Source organism: Candoia aspera, chromosome 4 (assembly GCF_035149785.1).
Source record: "Candoia aspera isolate rCanAsp1 chromosome 4, rCanAsp1.hap2, whole genome shotgun sequence".
In the NCBI taxonomy this organism is placed as follows: domain Eukaryota; kingdom Metazoa; phylum Chordata; class Lepidosauria; order Squamata; family Boidae; genus Candoia; species Candoia aspera.
The window spans coordinates 98,481,300-98,499,542 of record NC_086156.1 but is presented as its reverse complement, the minus strand read 5'-3'; the positions used below and the strand labels follow the sequence as shown (position 1 = coordinate 98,499,542).

General features: G+C 43.9%; 1 protein-coding gene across 2 annotated transcripts; it reads right to left on the bottom strand.

The window, feature by feature from the left end:
• Positions 1-210: 210 nt before the first annotated feature.
• On the bottom strand, positions 211-17,852 carry NUCB1 (nucleobindin 1). 2 transcript variants are annotated; one of them, XM_063301143.1, is made up of 13 exons: positions 17,803-17,852; positions 17,141-17,289; positions 15,471-15,578; positions 14,873-15,005; positions 14,036-14,139; positions 12,561-12,746; positions 12,381-12,471; positions 11,395-11,453; positions 10,104-10,196; positions 7,344-7,433; positions 5,214-5,384; positions 2,780-2,891; positions 211-639 (listed from the first exon to the last, which is right to left on the bottom strand). In XM_063301143.1, the coding sequence occupies exons 2-13, from the start codon at positions 17,240-17,242 to the stop codon at positions 521-523; spliced, it is 1,368 nt and encodes a 455-aa protein (XP_063157213.1). In that variant the 5' UTR covers positions 17,243-17,289; positions 17,803-17,852; the 3' UTR covers positions 211-520. The 2 variants fall into 2 exon arrangements, with proteins under 2 accessions (XP_063157213.1, XP_063157212.1); XM_063301142.1 differs by lacking the exon at positions 17,803-17,852 and adding an exon at positions 17,649-17,774.
• Positions 17,853-18,243: the final 391 nt, after the last annotated feature.

Sequence of the window (18,243 nt, the reverse complement as noted above, 5' to 3'; positions counted from 1 at the left end):
CACTGTAATTCTATCATAAGGAACCAACTGTGGATAAGGAGGAAAGAGAGCAGAGCACAACACTCTAAGAGGAATCACACACGCTCCCTTATCTTCCCTTTTATTTACCCATAAGCATTTCTGAAATTGTAGGACAAAATTACCCGTGAACGGTAGGATGGCTAAAATTACCCAAGAACATCAGGATGGCTAATCCTTGCTTCTTTCCTCTTTTGCCTGCCCCATCCTTCTAAACAGGAAAGCTATCCTTATTACCTCCCCTAATTACTTCCCTCTGCCAAGGTATCCCCAAGAGAATCACAGCCATCTGTTTGGTAAAAAAAAGTTTGCTTGCTCGGAATAAGTGGAGGAATGGGTGGAGACTGGGCTGGGGGTAGGACAACCTATAAGCCTTCTCCTTCTGTAAACAATGCCCTGCATGGTCCCTCCTCTGCTGTCCTGGGGTGGATTTTGATTCAGATGCCCCAACTATGAGAAAAGAAGAATGCGCAGACCCCTCTGTGCATGCCATAGCAGTGTTCTATTGGACGGCGGCATCTGGATGTGGTTGGTTCTGAAGAGCTTCTGCTGGGTCTTTCTGAGCATCATGCTCTGGTACTCCAGGGGATCCTGGATGGGAGTGAGGTGGAGAAGCATGATCTGGAGAAAAGAGAAGAGAGTTACATCTACTGCTATGATTCATCAGCCAACTGAAGAACCTTGCTCCTTCAAACACCTACTCAACCACAGGTTGGGGAGTGAAACCAACTCCTGGGGTAGGTATGAAGTATGTACTCCCTCTCTAGAAGCTTCTTTGTAGAGGCTAGACTGCTGGAGATGGTCAGGTGTTTGTATCCTGAACTTAGCAAATATCAGGAAACAGATGGGCTTTCAGATGTTGATAACCACAACATCCAGCAGCCCCAACTGGGGTTGCCAATGATCCAAGGAGCTGTAGGACCATAGATTTCCCATTTCAGTCGCTATGATTTTATAAATTTGGTTTACTGGAGCCTGCAGCCTGTGAGATGATGTGCAACCAGCCTTCTCATAGTCACTGGGTGACCATTAGCTAGTCACTTCATCTCAACCCAAGCAGCTTACAGGATTCTTGGATGAGTAAAAAATAGAGGTGGGCCCACCTTGAACATCTTAGAGGAAAAGTGGGTTATAATTAAATCATAACAATTGTTTAGGGGCATGGCATGGCAAAAAATCTTTTGAATATACAAGACCAGCCAGCAATCTTCAGATTACCTCTTCCCCTGGGACAGAAGGAGCAGGCTACTAGGTGCTGCATGGTTAGTGTGATGTCCTGTGCAAGAGCTATGCTCCCACCTCGTCTCAGTGCCAGAACGAGAGGCAGAGGATTCAGTTTAAGCATTAGCTGAAGCTAGAACAGTTCGTGCCTACCGAAGGGGAAGGAGGCTTTTACAGCAATGTTTGGCAGAAGAGCTCTGACTGATGGCAAAGCTTTATTCTTATTAAAGCACTTCTACCAACGGTGAGGGAACCAGCTTGCTTCCACTCTCTGGATGAAAATCCTACATTATGATTCTGATTCTCACATTCACTAAAAAATCCACCACAACCCTAGCCTTCACCAAACCAGGATTCCTCCAAATCCCTTTGGACTGTAACCCTGGTCATCCCAGCCAGCAGGACAAAGAGTCTGGGCTGATACAGGTCAAGGTCCTAAATACCCAAAGAGGTTGAGGGCAGATTCAGCTAAATTAAGCCAGAACTAGTGAGATCTGCAGTAAGACAGATCATGGGATGGGATGGAATGATCCTTTCCAGGGTACCGTTATCCTACTTTCCCTTTGCCCTGGTTTTCCATACTTTCCCATGGCCAACATGATACAGCCATACCAAATGCTTAGCCGCCTGAAGAGCTTTTCCCACCTTAAAGGGTTCTTTGACCCCCGAAGGTTTACCTGCATCTTAACAATCATTGAATGAAGCCCAGTGATATCCTCTATATGTAACAAGGAAGGTGCAAATTTTGGGCTATAGAAGAAAATGGAGCATTATTTGTATTATGAATTTTCCCTAACCTGGTGCTGCCAGATGTGCTCAGGTTAACTCCCAACCAACTCAACATATCTGCAGGCACCACGTTGTGGAAAGCTGTTATATAAGATGAATCCCCACTACACCATTCCTTCAAAAGGACTGGAAGCATTACACTGTGTTTAAAAGTACAAGAGGCAGGTACAGTAAAACAGGCCAGAGCTGATAGTAGAACCTGCTTGACCTTAGCTAATCTTGCAAAGTTAAGGAGGGTTGGACTTGGCTAGTACTCTGATGGGAGAACACCAGGAAATTCCAGGAATGTCATTTAAACTGAGAAGTTGGAAATGAAAAAGGCAATGGCAACCCACTTCAATACTGTAGCCAAAAAAAATACAAAAGTGTAAAAAAGTACAAAAACACTTCATGGAAGTGTCCATGAAGTCACCCGTTGCTTGGAACCTATAGAGGTCCACCTTATTATATGTCATGGGCCTTTTAGTTTAGAGTTCTGTTGTTTTATATGATGATGTCATATTTGATTGTACTATATTATTGTATTAATTGTTTTATTCTATGCCGAGTTGAGTTATAAACACATAAGAAATAAAATTAATATGAGTATTAGAAATCAAACTCAGCTCCAAACCTTACAATGAAACAGCTTTAGGAAGCCTTGTTCTAACCCTTTAAAGGAAGTTTGGAATCCTGCCTCCCATCTCTTTCCTCTCTCAAATGGGCCTAAACTGCCATCTGTTCCTCAAAATCCCAGCTTTCTGGCTCTTACCTGCTGGGGCTGCATGAGGTGGCTGTGCCTGGAACTTCAGTTCTCCCCCAGGACCAACCTGGGGCACTTGATCAAGTTGTTGAGATTTTCTCTGTTCCATCTGAAGTACAACCTGGGATGGGAATGTGGAAAGAATGCCATCACACACAAAGCAATCATTTTGCTTTTTAGCAGGCTAAACATTTTGGCCCCGCCTACTGTAATGGTATGTGGAAGAGACCTTGGGAGACAGGGCAAAGAGATACTGCCTAGGGAATGGTCAGATAAGAGACAGCATGGCCCACAGCTGGATCGTGGGCAGGGCAAGAGGTTCAGAAGGGACCCTCCCTAGTTTCTTGCACTGTAAAGGAGATGGCAGGAGAATTGCACTTTCAGACTTGCAAGATTCTGTTAATGTAGCTTTACAATAAAGAAGAATTAGCTTATCTGGTTGTACCAATCGAAGCAAATATTTGTAGCTCAGGGTTGAACTGTGGAGTCCTTGGTGTTCTCTGAGCCTTGTTTTCTTGCAGATGTTTCATTGCCAGACTAGGCAACATTTTCAATGCAAAGAGGGAGTGGGCCTTGCACTCAGTTTATATACTGTGGCTTGCCCTGCTTGTGTTGGTAGGGGTGTTGTTCTCTCCTTGGGAGTTCTTTGATTGGGCTGTTGTTTGCTGCTTGGTTGATTGCCTGAGTTAATAGTTCCTTGATTAGGGTGTATTGTGCTGTTTGATGGTTCATCTGGTGTTAATCCTAGTGTTGATTTTTGCATATCTGGGTGTTGATTGCTGGCACAGGAGTGTACTGGTCTTCTGGCTTTTCTATTGTCTCTTTTGAATGGTATGTAAATGTTGTTTACCTCTGTCTGTTGATGGCTGCTTTGTCTGAGTGCCAGGCTTCCAGGAATTCTCTAGTATTTTTGGATTTGGCTTGGTTTAGGATGCTCAAAGTTTCCCAGTTGAAACTATGATTGAGTCTGTCCATGTGTTGTTTGATTAGGGAGTTCTCATCGTGTCTTCTGACTGCTTGTTGGTGGATGCACTCGGCTAGTCTTCTGCCTGTCTGTCCAACCCGCCTGCCTGCCTGTCTGTCCAACCAAGCAGCAAACAACAGCCCAATCAAAGAACTCCCAAGGAGAGAACAACACCCCTACCAACACAAGCAGGGCAAGCCACAGTATATAAACTCAGAGTAAGGCCCACTCCCTCTTCGCACTGAAAATGTTGCCTAGTCTGGCAATGAAACGTCTGCAAGAAAACAACAAGGCTCAGAGAACACCAAGGACTCCACATTATCTGGTTGTGTTTCCTGTCTGGCCTACCTGGTAAGGCTGACACCTACTGATGATTCTCTGGGATCCATAAAAGAAGTGCTAGGGGGCTACCTGCAACTCAGGGGTTGCCCATTCTGATTCTAAACACTGACCACATATTGCAGCAAACAAAGAACCAGAATTGAAGAACCCACTAGAGACCTGGCATATTACAATTAGACATTAGGATTTAAGGGGAAAATTCCTCATGACCCAATTTATGAGTGGAGACCACACAATCTATTTGAGCCAAGTTCATTTGAACTGCGCTGGGGACAGAATAGATTCTGCCTACTTAAGGAGGGTTCAAACAACCTTTATAGAGGATTATAATAAATGCTGACCAGTAATGATGTCAAATGCCAATTGCCTTATTTTTGATGACACTGTTTAGAAATTCTGCTTATAGTGCGAACCCACAGTGAATAAAGCAGAAGTTGGCATGAGTCAGTTTTTGTGGTTAGTTACTTCCTAAGGTAAAGGTAAAGGTTTCCCTTGACGTAAAGTCCAGTCGTGTCCGACTCTAGGGGGCGGTGCTCATCTCCGTTTCAAAGCCTTGGAGCCGGCGTTGTCCATAGGACACTTCCGGGTCATGTGGCCAGCATGACTCACGGAACGCCGTTACTTCCTAGTTTCCAATTAAAAAATAAAAATGCTGATTTATGATAACTTGTGAGTCAGCATCTGCAAATGCCCAAACAAGCTATTAAGGAGACTTACTTAGGAGTAAAAAAGCAAGGAGTTCAGGGGCCTTGGTAGTTTGAAGGTTTTGGTTCAGGTATTTGTTTTACTCCTTCAAGATTCATAACAAACAGCTCCCTATAAAAAGACCCTAAGGAAATCTGTGGTCCTCCATATGTTACTGAACCACAACTCCCATCATTCCTTTCTACTAACCATGCTCTCGACCAGTATTTCTCAAACTTGGCAACCTGAAGATGTGTGGACTTCAACTCCCAGAATTCCCCAGCCCGCCACTGCTGTAGAGTTATTGTTCAGCAACGTCTGGAGATCACAGGATCCCATCTTGGTTTATAAAGGTTAGCCCTACATGGAAATTCTGTTCCCCATCATCAGAGGAAGGCATAGTGTTGATTTCCATGCTACACCACATATCCCTCCAATTAAAATATTCTGTACCTGTTGATACTCCTTCTTCTGAGCATCAAGTTCTACCTGCCGCTGCTGAAGCTCTTGGTGCTCCTGGTGAAGCTGTGCTGCTCGTCGGCTTAACTCCTCCTCTTGGGCCCTGAGCTCTGCCTCAAAGCGCTGGAGCTCTGCCTCCGAGTAGATCTGTGTTTCCTCCACTGTCTAGATAGGGGGAGAAATGAGAAAGACCACTGCCTTGAGAAGTACAAGGATACCAAATATGGAAGCCGCCTGATACCACATAACATAGCATACAAATATTTCTGGGCAGGGGATTCTGTGACCCTCAATGCAGGTCTTAAAAAGTACAGGTAGTCCTCACTTAACAACCATAATTGGGACCAGAATTTTGGTTGCTAAGCAAAGCAGTCATTAAGTGAATCAGACCCAATTTTACGACTTTTTGTGGCAGTTGTTAAGTGAATCACCGTGGGCGTTAAGCAAGCCAAATAGTTGTTAAACAAATCACACAGTTCCCCATTGATTTTGCTTGCTAGAAGCTGGCCGGGAAGGTTGAAAATGGCAATCACGTGACCCCAGGATGCTGCGACGGTCATAAATGCAACCAGTTGCTAAGTGCCCAAATCGTCATCATATGACCACAGGGATGCTGCGACGGTTGTAAATGTGAGGACCAGTTGTAAGTTGGTTTTTCAGCACCATTGTAAGTCTGAACCATCACTAAATGAATGCAGGACTATCTGTATTCTCCCCAGATACTGCAATTCCTATGTTGGACAGCAACCTGTCATGCTGCATTTGCTTTGGAATAATCCAAATCCATAATTTTTTCCCTTGGTCATGGTGGTTGGGACTGATGGGAGCTGCAAGTCTGAAACACCGCAAATTGTGAGATACTTTTCTACTCAGTAGTACAATCAAATGTATTTAGAATGAATTTGCCACTACCCCCATTCACCTTTAAATGTTCCTTCCACCTGAAATATTTGATTGGGATTTGCAGGTCTGGTAAATAAGTGATATCTTTGCCATAAGAATACAAGGGAAGCCTTCCTGGATTATCTATCTAGCCCAGCATCCTGTTCCTGCAGAAGCCAAATGGCCAATCAACACTGGGAAGTCTAAAATGTAGTGGGATGTGAGAATGACCTTGGGAGATAGAAGGAGCCACAGCCTAGACAATGGTCAAATAAGAGGCAGCTGAGCCCGCAGAAGGAACGGGAATGGTGAAGGCATCTCAGAAGGGACTCTCCTTAGTTCTCTGGAAAGTAAAGGCAAGGGAGGAGAGAAGGACTTTCAGATTTGCAAGATTCTCTTACTGCAACCTTACAATAAAGGTAGTACCAATTGAAGAGAGTATCTGTAGCTCAGGGTTGAACTGTGTGGAGTCCCTGGTGCTCCCTGAGCTGGGTTGTTTGCTTCCATTGCCCAACCAGGCCACGTCTTCAGGTCTAGCACCAAAGAGGTTGCCAACTTGGGCAATGAAATGTCTGCAAGCAAAGAACCCAGTTCAGAGAGCACCAAACTCTCCACAATAAAGGTAGCGTTAGGACTCATGGTTTTGGTTTCTTGGCTGGGCTACCTCGGAGGGCTGCGTAAAGCAGGGCCCAGCCACGACAACATGTTCCCATCTGTCTTCTCTGACAATCAATATTCTGAGGCCTCCTGAATTAAGACCAGCAGCCACCAAAACTGCCTCCTCCATCAGTATGCCTAATCCCTTTTCTATTTTCGGATGCAGGAAAGTCTAAGAGCTTAGACCAGTGTGTCTCAACCTCAGCAACTTTAAGATGGGTGGATTTCAACTCCCAGAATTCCCCAGCCAACCCAAATGCGTACTAGAGTATTTAAGCCATAGAACCAGAGGTTACCTCCTCTAACGATTTTTCAAAAGGCAATCTCAAGTTGCAGAGGGTGAAAGTTAGAATAGTCTACCATAGCCTAATCCAACCTAGAGTTCTTCCAGTATGCTGGAATTCAACTCGCATATTCTCCAAGGCCCTACGGGCTGGGGAATATGGGAGTCGAAGACCAAAAGACTGGTGAGGATGTACCAGCTGGAAAAATCTAACCATCCACTTGCTCCTAGCCAAGTGCTTTCTCAACCCTCCAGACCAACACTCAGGATCCCACTCCAGTTGGCAGTGTCCTTTCACACACCTCCCATCCATCAGCTTCATTAAATTCCTTCCTCTGAGTGGATTTCAGAAACTCATCCAGGGTCACCAGCCGATCCTTATTAAGATCCACCTGCAGGAGAAGAACAAGTGGAGAAATGACAACGACAATTGTTTTCTTCCTTTTGGTTTTTGTATTTTCCGTACCAAGCCTATTGGACTTCGAGAAGCCTCAAAAAATAATTAAGAACTCATCCCCACTTCCCTTCTCACTTTGGGTTGTAAAGCACATTCACTTTTTCAAAGCCCAAACCAAGGGTGGTTTATGGCAGTAAAACTGGTTGTGACAGTACTTAGAATATCTATGTTTTCTTTCTACACAAAGGATAGTAGCCAAAAATAAACAGAAAGTTATGATACACATATTATAACAGAATTATAACCGAACACTGACAGTATAGTAAGAGCCATGCTGGATTGAGCAAAATGGTACCTATCATCCTATTTTCACAGAGGTTGAACACCTAGGTATGAGGTAGCTAAGTATATATCATGCTAAGCCATGATGATGCTTGGTTAACTTTGGCTTGCATTGTGTGAGTCAAGACACTATGGTTTGGAAACCATGATTTGTACCTTAGTGCACTGTACAAACCCAGACAAATTGTCTTATCAATTAGCTGGATATATGAACCCAGTTTTTCTGAACCAGGATGTGAATTAAACTGCTTTTATCCAATGGTATTATTTATAGTTCCCCAAGTGTTTCAGTGCAATGCATACAACATGCAAGACAGGCTAAAATAGGGATGAGTAGATTTTGATTCAATGTGTTGACAAAACCCATTCATTGTCCAAACTCTCTCACTAAGCCATAATGGGCTTAGGATCATAGCAACTGCATTTTGTTAACCAGGATTTAGGGCTTAATGTACCGGGTGAACTCTGTATATATTTATGCACAGAAAGATTTAGATTAGAAAATATAATCTCCAAAAATAAATTTCCTAGAAGAAGGCATTTCATTCAAAATATACATAAATTCAAATGTTATGCAGGATTTTAAAAACTTAAATGATAAGAAATAAGCAATACAATTTTAAGTTGGGGTGGGGAGAAAGGACACCATTTCTGTTCTCCCTGAAGACTGGATGTGACCTTTTGCCAACAAAAGTCTTATACTGTCTCTGTCTATAACCATTGACTCTGAACTCCAAACCACATAGCTTGAACATCTGGGTTAATTTGGGGATTCTTTAAGATCTTGCTTGATGCAGATTTCTGGAGGATTAAGTTCTGCTCACCTTTTGTGTCATTTTGGTTGGTACTCATAAAGGTATTGGTTCAGGGGAAAATAAAAACTGGAACTGGCACAGACAAGCCCTTTTAGTTGAAAATTCACTTATTTCCAACAACCATCATTAAAGATTAGCCAGACTTTGTTCCATGGCAGCTGCAGTTAATAAATAACAGAAGCTAATGAATTCCTCTTCCAGAAGAAAAGGTGAACTGGTCTATGGGAGGATGGGGAGAGTTAGCCTTCCTTTCTTAAGGCTAAAGTATAACTTATGATTAATCTGAAGCAGACGAAGGAATTTTTGGGAAATAAATTCCCAATGACTGGTCCCCACTACCCCCACCTGCATTCAAGGTCAGTTTTCTTTCTGTACAGCTCTCAAAGGCAGCCCCATATAAGCCGATGCAGAAAAGCGGCTTCCTTTTGCCCAGGGGCTTTTCCCAAGCTTTCAAGAAAGAAGCAGGGAAAAAAAAAGACCAGCCTCTTGTTCCCTTCCCCAGCCAGTGGAGCAGGTGGCAAGAGATGTTTGGAGAAGAAGACATACCCTGTTCTGCTTATGAACTGACAATATTTTCCCTGCCCCAATATACAGGTAGTCCTTGCTTAACAACCATTTGTTTAGTGATGGTTCGGACTTACAGCAGTGCTAAAAAAAAACACTTATGACCGGAACTCACACTTACAACCGTTGCAGCGTCACCGCAGTCACCTGATCACAATCTGGGTGCTTGGCAACCAGTTCACATTTATGACCATCCCAAAATCCCATGGTCATGTGATCACCCTTTTCAACCTTCCCATCGGCTTTTTGCAAGCAAAATCAATGGGGAACTGCGTGATTCGCTTAATGACCACACTGTTCACTTAAAACTGCAGTGTTTTGCTTAATGACCGATGCAAAAAAGATTGTAAAATCGGGTTGGATTTGCTTAATGACTACTTCACTTAGCAACCAAAATTCCAGTCCCAATTGTGGTCATTAAGCAAGGTCTACCTGTACATTGGCAGAGATTTGGATTGTTCTCCATTTCTCACCTTCACACACCAAGCTGGGTGATGATGGTAGTATTGTTAGGCTTCTAGAGAGCTAGGTCTCCTTAGACATTTGAGGCTACATTATGGCTTAGCAGGTCTGAACAACCCTGTTGATCTGGTGTAAGACATGAAGCCAGCATTCTAAGCTTCTGATTCCATCATGAAAAGGCAGATTGCTACAACCTAGTCAGGACCTCTATTTTCTCTATCTGAAATAAGCTAAGAATCAGAAGCCAACAACTTATGATTTTGGGGGTGCTCCTAGGAAGAAACTAAGCCAGAGGTCCATATGCCACAACAAACAACCCAGAGCTTGTAAACCATTGATCTCATACACTGAATTGCTAGATATCACCCTTTAAGCAAGCAGAAACAGCAATGAAACCCACATAGTTCTGCTATCCCATTTCCTTTGCCTGCCCTGAGCAGAAGGAAGGGATCACATCTTCACCCCACAGCTCACACACTCACATTTTTCATGACGTGCTCCCGCATGCGCAGCCGTTCTTCCTCCATTTCTAACATATCATCCTCCTCATTCCGGGGGTCGTATACTTTCTCCAGCTACAAAAAGAAGACTCCTTAAGCTGGTGCCCTCCTAGTATGTTCGAACTGCAATTCCCTAAATATCCCCCACCCCAGGACAAAAAGTCCAGGAAGTGATGCTGTCACTTTTTGTACGCAGAACGTGCATTCTGCCACTGAGCTACGGGCCTGGAGGACCCGGCTTGCAAGACTGCTCAAAAGCATTTTAATACCCCCCCTCCCTGCCCCTCCCCATTTAAATCCCACATCACTCTAACCCAGTGTTTCTCAACCGTGGCAACTTTAAGCTGTGTGGACTTCAACTCCCAGAATCCCCCAGCCAGCATGGGGAAGAAACTCTGTTCCAGCCACTCTATGCTTATAATGAAGTGAGCTGCAGCCCACGAAAACGTATGCCTCGTAATAAAACTGCTAGCTGGAAAACATGCTTCCAGGTTCCTTCTGATTTTTTGCCACCATAAATGAACATGGCCCTCCTCCTACAATTCATGAAATCTCAATACTGTCTCTGTTGATGCAGTTCAAGACTGCACTGGCTTTTTTGGCAGCTGCAGCACACTGCTGGCTCAGGCTTAATATGAGGTGTATCAGGACACCCAGATCCTTCTCACGAACACCACTACCAAGCCAGATATTGCCTAGCTTGCACACGTGCATCTGTTTTGCCCCACGTAAGTGTAGAACCTTACATTTCGTACCATAAGTTGTTGAACCCACGTACATCAAAAGATTTCAAGCCAACTCAGAAGGTCTCAACAAACACAATGAGTTTTCATACATTCCACTTGTTAATGGATAAGGTGTTTAAACTGGCTTTTCTTAGCTGGGGAATGAACCTTAACTTCAAAGAATTAAAACCACAGGCTTATCATAAACCAGGTACGCATTAATAACTGAGACAGGGATAAGCCCCACAAGTAAAATATATCAATCAGGAAAGCTCTAAGATCTTAAACTTTGCAATAGCAATGTGCTTGAAAGAAACCTAGGAAGCCTTACCCACAATACTATGGTTGAACGTGCCCCTTGACACAAAAGAAATCTAACCACACAGAAGACAGCATATCAGGAAGAAGCATCTTTGTTATCTTCCCTACCTTTCTACATGCAGTTTTCTTTTCTTACTAGAGATCGCTGAAGCACCTAAATTGTCTAACTTGTTGTGACACAGCCCAATCACAGGACTGTCATCAGGAAGACTAAGTAAAGAACTTACCTCCTTAGTGAAAAGTGCCTCTAATTCCTGCTCATCGAGCACCCCATCACTATTGGTGTCTGGGAAAAACAGGGAAGAATGTAAGTGAAGCGCATCAAATACGAACGGATCTTTTCTCACATCCAGACCCACATGCCTGTTTGAAGGATCAAGTTGTTGCAAGCACTACTGAACTCTCTTTGAGCTGGTTCAGTATGTTAGAACATAGTATGCTAACAGCTACATTCAGATAGAAGCCAGAATTGCTAGGAATTCTGCCTTCTCAATTCAGGAGCCATGTACAGTATATGCTTAGACCGCTAGTTCCTTCTGCACAGATCCCTCCTGCCAGTAAGAAATAATCAATCCAGGAAAAAAGCTTCCTATTGAATCTGAATTCAGACTCTGAATTGGCTACTCCTCTAGTAATCAATACAGGTAGTCCTCGATTAACGACATTCTCTTAGCAACAATTTGGACTTAACGGTGCTAAAACCCAACTTGTGACTGGTCCTCGCACTTACGACTGATATAGCATTCCCCCCGCGGTCATGTGATCATGATTTGGGTGCTTACAACCAGTTCGCATTTACAATTGTCACAGCATCCTGCAGTCATGTGATCGCCATTTTCAACTTTCCCAGCCAGCTTCTGGCAAGCAAAAACAACACGGAACCAAAAATGGTTGTAAAATCAGGTCAGATTCACTTAATGACTACCACAAAAATGGTTGTAAAATCAGGTCAGATTCACTTATTGACTGCGTTGCTTAGTGACCAGAATTCTGATCCCAATTGTGGTCATAAAGTGAGGACTACCCGTATTCTGAAATCAGAGCTTAAGACTATTTTCTTTACATCTCACAGAAGCAACAGAACAAGAATTGGGCCATAATAGAAGGGGTAGTTAATTTATTTCTTGTTAGCTACTTTCACTTCACTTGTATGAGGCTTTCCCCACGCCGGTGGCCCTAGTTGTCTTAGAACTACACATACAGACTTCCCTACCATGAAGTTTGAAGAATGTCTTGGGGTTAAATTCATTGGGGTCCAAACCATCAGTCTCCTGCCAGACCTCTTTGAGCTGATCACGACTGCCCTGCATGGAGTAAGGACATAATGAAGGACTCAAGCCACAGTCAGAATTCCCCACCCAATCCCCTGGAAGCCCAAGAGAGGTTCCCTTACCGGGACATTGACTTTAGGGTGCTCCTTATGCTTTTTCTTGAGCTCTTCAAAATGTGCTTCCTCCTCACGACGCTTCTCCTCATCCAGAGATTTCAGGTATTCCCGACGCTCATGCTCCTTCATCATCTCGTAGCGTTTGAACTCCTCATGGTGAGCTGCATCATAATTCTCCAGGTCCTTGGTAGCCTAAGAGGGAAAGATAAAGACAAGCAAAAGCCGTCGTTACTGGCATGGGAGGAAATCACCTTCCTCCTGTAATCGGCCCTATCCCACGTGTTTCCAAGTAACCCTGGACAACTGCATCACTCTCACTTGCCTCTACTCTGTGCCCAAGACCCCAGCATTGTCTTAATGCAGGCCTTCCGGGTCCAGATGCTGAGCATTCTCCCATATTCTGTGGTGGCTAAGATACTGGGCTATGAACCAGGAGGTCCCTAGCTTGAGTTTATATCCAGTAGTAATCTCACTGAGTGATCTTCAGCGAGCCTCTTGCACTCAACTGTTTGCCTTCTCTACAATGTGGAAAAATTCATACTGATCCTATCTTCAAAATAAAAATATACTATTGGCCAGGGCCGTCTGTTCCAACCTAATGACTTCCAGTCTCTTTGGACCCAAACTCCCATCAACAACAGCATTCACCAAACTGGAGAATATTTTATTGCAAGCTCTCCATTGAGCTGAGGTAAGTGACACACAATCACTTTTAATCTCCAGATTAGAGCTCCTAGGATAGGAAAGGGGTGGGAGGGAAGAAGCACAGATTACTTATACGTAGTTTTTGACTTAGGACCATTCGCTTAACGACAGTTCGAAGTTACGACGGTGCTGGAAAAAGTTACTTGCAACTGGCTCTCACACTTAAGATTGCAGTGTCCCTGTGGTCACATGATCAAAATTTGGGTGCTTGGCAACCAGCGTGTATTTATTATGGTTGTGGCGTCCTGGGGTCACATGATCGCCATTTGTGACCTTCCCAGCTGGCTGCTGACAAGCAAAGTCAATAGGGGAAGCCAGATTCACTTAACAACTGCAGCAAAAAGGTCGTAAAATTGGGTGCAACTCACTTAACAACCGCATTGCTTAGTGATGGAAGTTCCAGTCCCATTTGTGGTTGTACGTTGAGGACTACCTGTAGAGCATTTCTGTATTTTGGAAGGTGTCTGGAGGCTGGGGTTCCCATTTTAGCACTGACCTAACTAGGCACCCCAAGGCCCTCAGTAGCCCAGCACCAAATGAAATTGAAAAGGATCAATCCTGCAACTGCTCTGAATCAAGTGCCAAGTACTTCTCACCACCCCTACAGTCTTTCTCTCTTCTGCCAAATCTGGGCAGAGGAGAGGAAGAGAAGGGAAAGGGAATACCCCCTGGGCTTGTACCACAATATACAGAGGTGAAGCAGGAGCCAGAGCATGCAAAGCAGATTCAGAGACTTACTGATTTGAAAGAAATTTTTTTAAAAAGTTAAAACGTACAGCTTTAATGAGCAGCTCCAAATCTCGGGCTTCAAATGTGTGCTGGTTTTGTGAGTCGAGATGTTCAAACTGCCTCAATAAGGCCAGGTGATCTACCTGGACATCTGATGGGAGGAGATAAAAAATGGAGATGAGGACTATAGTTTCAGACTTGAAGCTTAAGTGGAAACCAGACAACACGGGGGTTCACATACTGCACTATACCAAAGCTTGCCTAACTGTCGTTTATTGGATAAAACGCAGTGCTAGGTTCATACAACATGCTACAGCAAAGCTAGATAAACTGAATTATGGCTTAGCACACTTGACAAAACAGTTTAGTGGATTTCAATCAATAGAATTTTCTTATTTAAGGACACGATATCTATGATTACTAGATTTTGAGGATGGGGCTTTTGAGAATGAAGCCCCCTCCATTCCCCTTTAATATCCAAAGGCACAAGGGGAAGCCCATCGGCAGTAATAGAATATTAGAGAAAACTGACTTGAAGATAAACCAACAAGTTTTCATCATCTCAGCCAAATAACCATAAATTATTCATGTTTCCAGTATGTATTAAATCCAAAAGAGGCAGTTAAGAACTGTTATCCAGGGATTAGTTTATTTGGCAACTTATCTGGAATCTGGGGGATACAGTAACAAAATGGCTGCCACAAGAAATCTGCCTGTTTGCAAAATGATTCCACAGAGGGCATGACCAGCCACCAAACAGCTATTCATCATCTGTCTCACTAATGGCACTACAACAGCAGAACTCAAGATTTGTGGCTTCACACATTCTCTGTTCTCAGCACTTCCAGGAGCCCCACCATCAGCACCCTCCTATCTCAGCTCACCTTGTTCCATCGTGGCATCCATTTTGGCTTTCAGGAGCATCCGAAGCCGGGATACCTCCTGTCTCTTCAACTCATCTAATTTGGTGCGGACATGGTGGCTGACAAAGTCTAGCTCTTTGCTGAGTTTTCCACTCTGAAAGGAACAACAAGAAAGCAGATACACATCTTATTTTACTTTTATCCTAGCCTTGCATTAAGGAATTCATTGTATATGTGGTCCCTCCTTTTATCTCACAGCAAACTTGAAAGGTACCCTATTTATTTATAATTTATGTCTACAATTTCAATTTATAAGGCTGCTCCAACTCCCAGATTGGGCTGTGCTTGACCCAAAATGATTTAGATAAATGCTGGGATTTGAATGTTATGTATACATCATTGCCTTGTATTTCACTTTACGTCACCGAAAAATAGGATCACCTTCCCTTCTTCAGGTGAAAAGCACTATAGTGGTGCTTTTGTGATGTGTATCCATTGTTGATCTCAAAATACAAGTCCAAGTTTACCAAACTGAACTTCCCACAATGGTGGTAAAAAAGAGGACTCAGCCCTTGTTAGTTCACAACAGCCGCCCTGTCCTTTGCATATCCCAATTCACCTTGATGTCCTCGGCATTGGCTGCTTGCAGTTTCTCCCGAAAATGCCCATCGGTTTCCAGCACATTGATGACTTCTTGGAGGTAGCGGTGGTAATACAAGCCTGTGTCCTGCAGAAAAACAAAAGTCGGGAGTAAGATCAACCAGATGTTGCACTTCTGCAAATGATGCTTACTGAAACTTCTCTTCTGGCTAGAGATACAGTAGTGCTATTCAGGTTGTATTAGCACCAGCATTCCCAACTGAACCTCAGAAATAAAGGGAGTAATATCGCAGTAATAAAATGCATAATATATTACTAAGCATAAGAACGCAAAGGTTATGCCTGGAGGACTTACAATCTAAAACTGAAAATAAGAGGAGGGAAGAGAAAATAACTAGTGTGGCTAAAAGTAAAGAGAATGCATTTATATCAGTGATGTGCATTTAAGCTTAGTTGGAGAATAGCAGCCTTCCCCAGTTTGAGCTGATCACAACCACAAGTATGCTAGCTGGGGAATTCTGGGAACTGAAGTCCACATCTAGAGGACCCTCTGGTTGGGGAAGGATGAAGTAGAGGATAAGAGCCAAGTGCTTTTGCCAAAATGTGCACTGAAAAAAAATTAACCTTGAAGAAACTTAATCACTATGTAATATCACCCAGGGACAAGGAAACAATTTGAGAGAGGAGGATAATTTCCGGTGTCCAAGGATAGTTCACTATGTGCTTAGAGCAGTGTTTCTCAACCTTGGCAACTTTAAGATGGGTGGACTTCAACTCCCAGAATTCCCCAGCCAGCATGGCTGGCAAATTCTGAGAGTTGAAGTCCACCCATCTTAAAGTTGCCAAGGTTGAGAAACACTGGTTTAGAGCCTAATGCCTTGGGATGAACTCACATAATTTAAACCTTTACTATCAGACATAGCATGTTTCTCAGGACTAGTTATGGGAACACAAGTTTGGGAAGGGATAGTATTATTGCCCTTGTACGTTATGTAGGGCTTTGCTTTGGCCCCTCTTGGAAACTGTGGGGCAGCAAAATACTCTAATTTGGTCCAACACAGTTTTCCCCTTTATGATGTAACAGCTTTACCAGTGTATCTATAAAGTCTCTATCTGTTGATAGTTCAGGCAACTAGAATAAGATGATCTCTGGCCAGTTTGTCACTTGGGAACCTTCCTTCCAAATGATAGTTAATATAATACAGTTCATGAACTGAACAAAACAACCCAGTTCAGTCATACCATTTTAGTCACATACTTCTTCTATAGATGCTCACCATGATGCCAAGTTCCAAATGTTGCCTCGCTTCCTTCCCTTCTCTTTATCCTCCCACCCTGCATTAAATCTTTGACCCCAATTAGTACTGTTAGAATGTGGTGACAGGGAAGCCATTCCTGGTGGAGTCGTGCTGGGATTAAAGGAACAGATTCCATTTCAGCATCAGAATCCCACAACCCCAGATTCTAGTCTAAGCTGGCTTCCCTGGCAGGCAGTGTGTTGTTCATAAAGCACTTCTATAAAGGCCTCTGCAGTTTGCAGAAATGGCTAAATGGACTTGTTTGCTTTCTTTACCTTTTCTTTTGTTTCTGTAGCTTTTTAAACCTAAGTAAAATCCTCTTATAATAAAAATTAAACACACACAGGCCTCTACCAAGCAGAGGATGAAGGACAATCATCAGAGCACTTACCGGTGGTTCTGGGGCAGCCTCTTGTTTTTCCTGGGGCCGCTCAATGGGCACACAGATAGCCAACCCCAAAAGGGTGGTGCCTATAAACCACAGTAGATGCATCTTTCTGAGTCCCTGAAATCCCAACCCACATAAAGCAGGTCAGCAACCTAAGAAAGGAGAACAAGCTGCTTTAATGGGGCTCAACTTGGAACAGGGGACTCCAGCAGAGGAGGGGGACCTAGAAAATCTAAAATGGAAATCTTCTGGAAACTGCTCTGGTCAGACAGGAGCAAGCAACGAATAAACTCCTGGGTCACCTTCCTCCATTTCCCCGAAAAGAGTGAAGGTACCAACGTGGGTAAGTTTTTCAATGTAGATCCAGCCCCAACCCAACGTCTAGCCCTATAAAATCGCGTTGCTCAGACGCACAGAAAGAAACTTGATCCTTTCTTTGCTCTTCGACGTGCCTAAAATCAGCTTCCGGATCAACGAATGCACCGTTCCACGCAGCCGGGGCCGTACTTACGATCGAGAACGGGACTTTCCTGACCCACAGATCCTGACCCTGAACCGCCAGAGTTGGAGAGGGAAATGTGAATAAAACGCGCTCTGTACATGCACAGACGAACCCCTGGGACCCAAAGCGCGCCTGTGCCGGGACTGCCGGCCGCACGACCCACCTCTCAGCTCGCGAACGTTCCACCAGCTACTAGCTTCCTCTAAACCACGCCCCTACTTCTACCTACCTAGCCCCGCCTCTTTGCCGCTGGTTTCGGATACGCCACTTTCCACTGTGTCACGTCCGGCGCTCCATTTGCGTCATGCCCTGTATTTCAGACTTTTTTGCATAGAAGGCCACGCCTTCTCTTCCTTTCTCTTCTCCTTATTTGCAGGGGCCTATGAGAATCCGCCCCCTTTTTCCGGGAGGGACGACCCTCCCTTTTTCCTTTCTAGAGCTTTCTTGTAGGGACCAAAACAAATAAGGGGAAAAAAATAATAAAAACCAAGGACAGGGTCTCTAAATAAAGTGTGCTGGGATACGATCTGCGGCAGGGTTTGCCTACACATTTATTTTGAATTCAAGAAATCAGTTGAAGCCAGGGGTGAAAAAACAACAACCA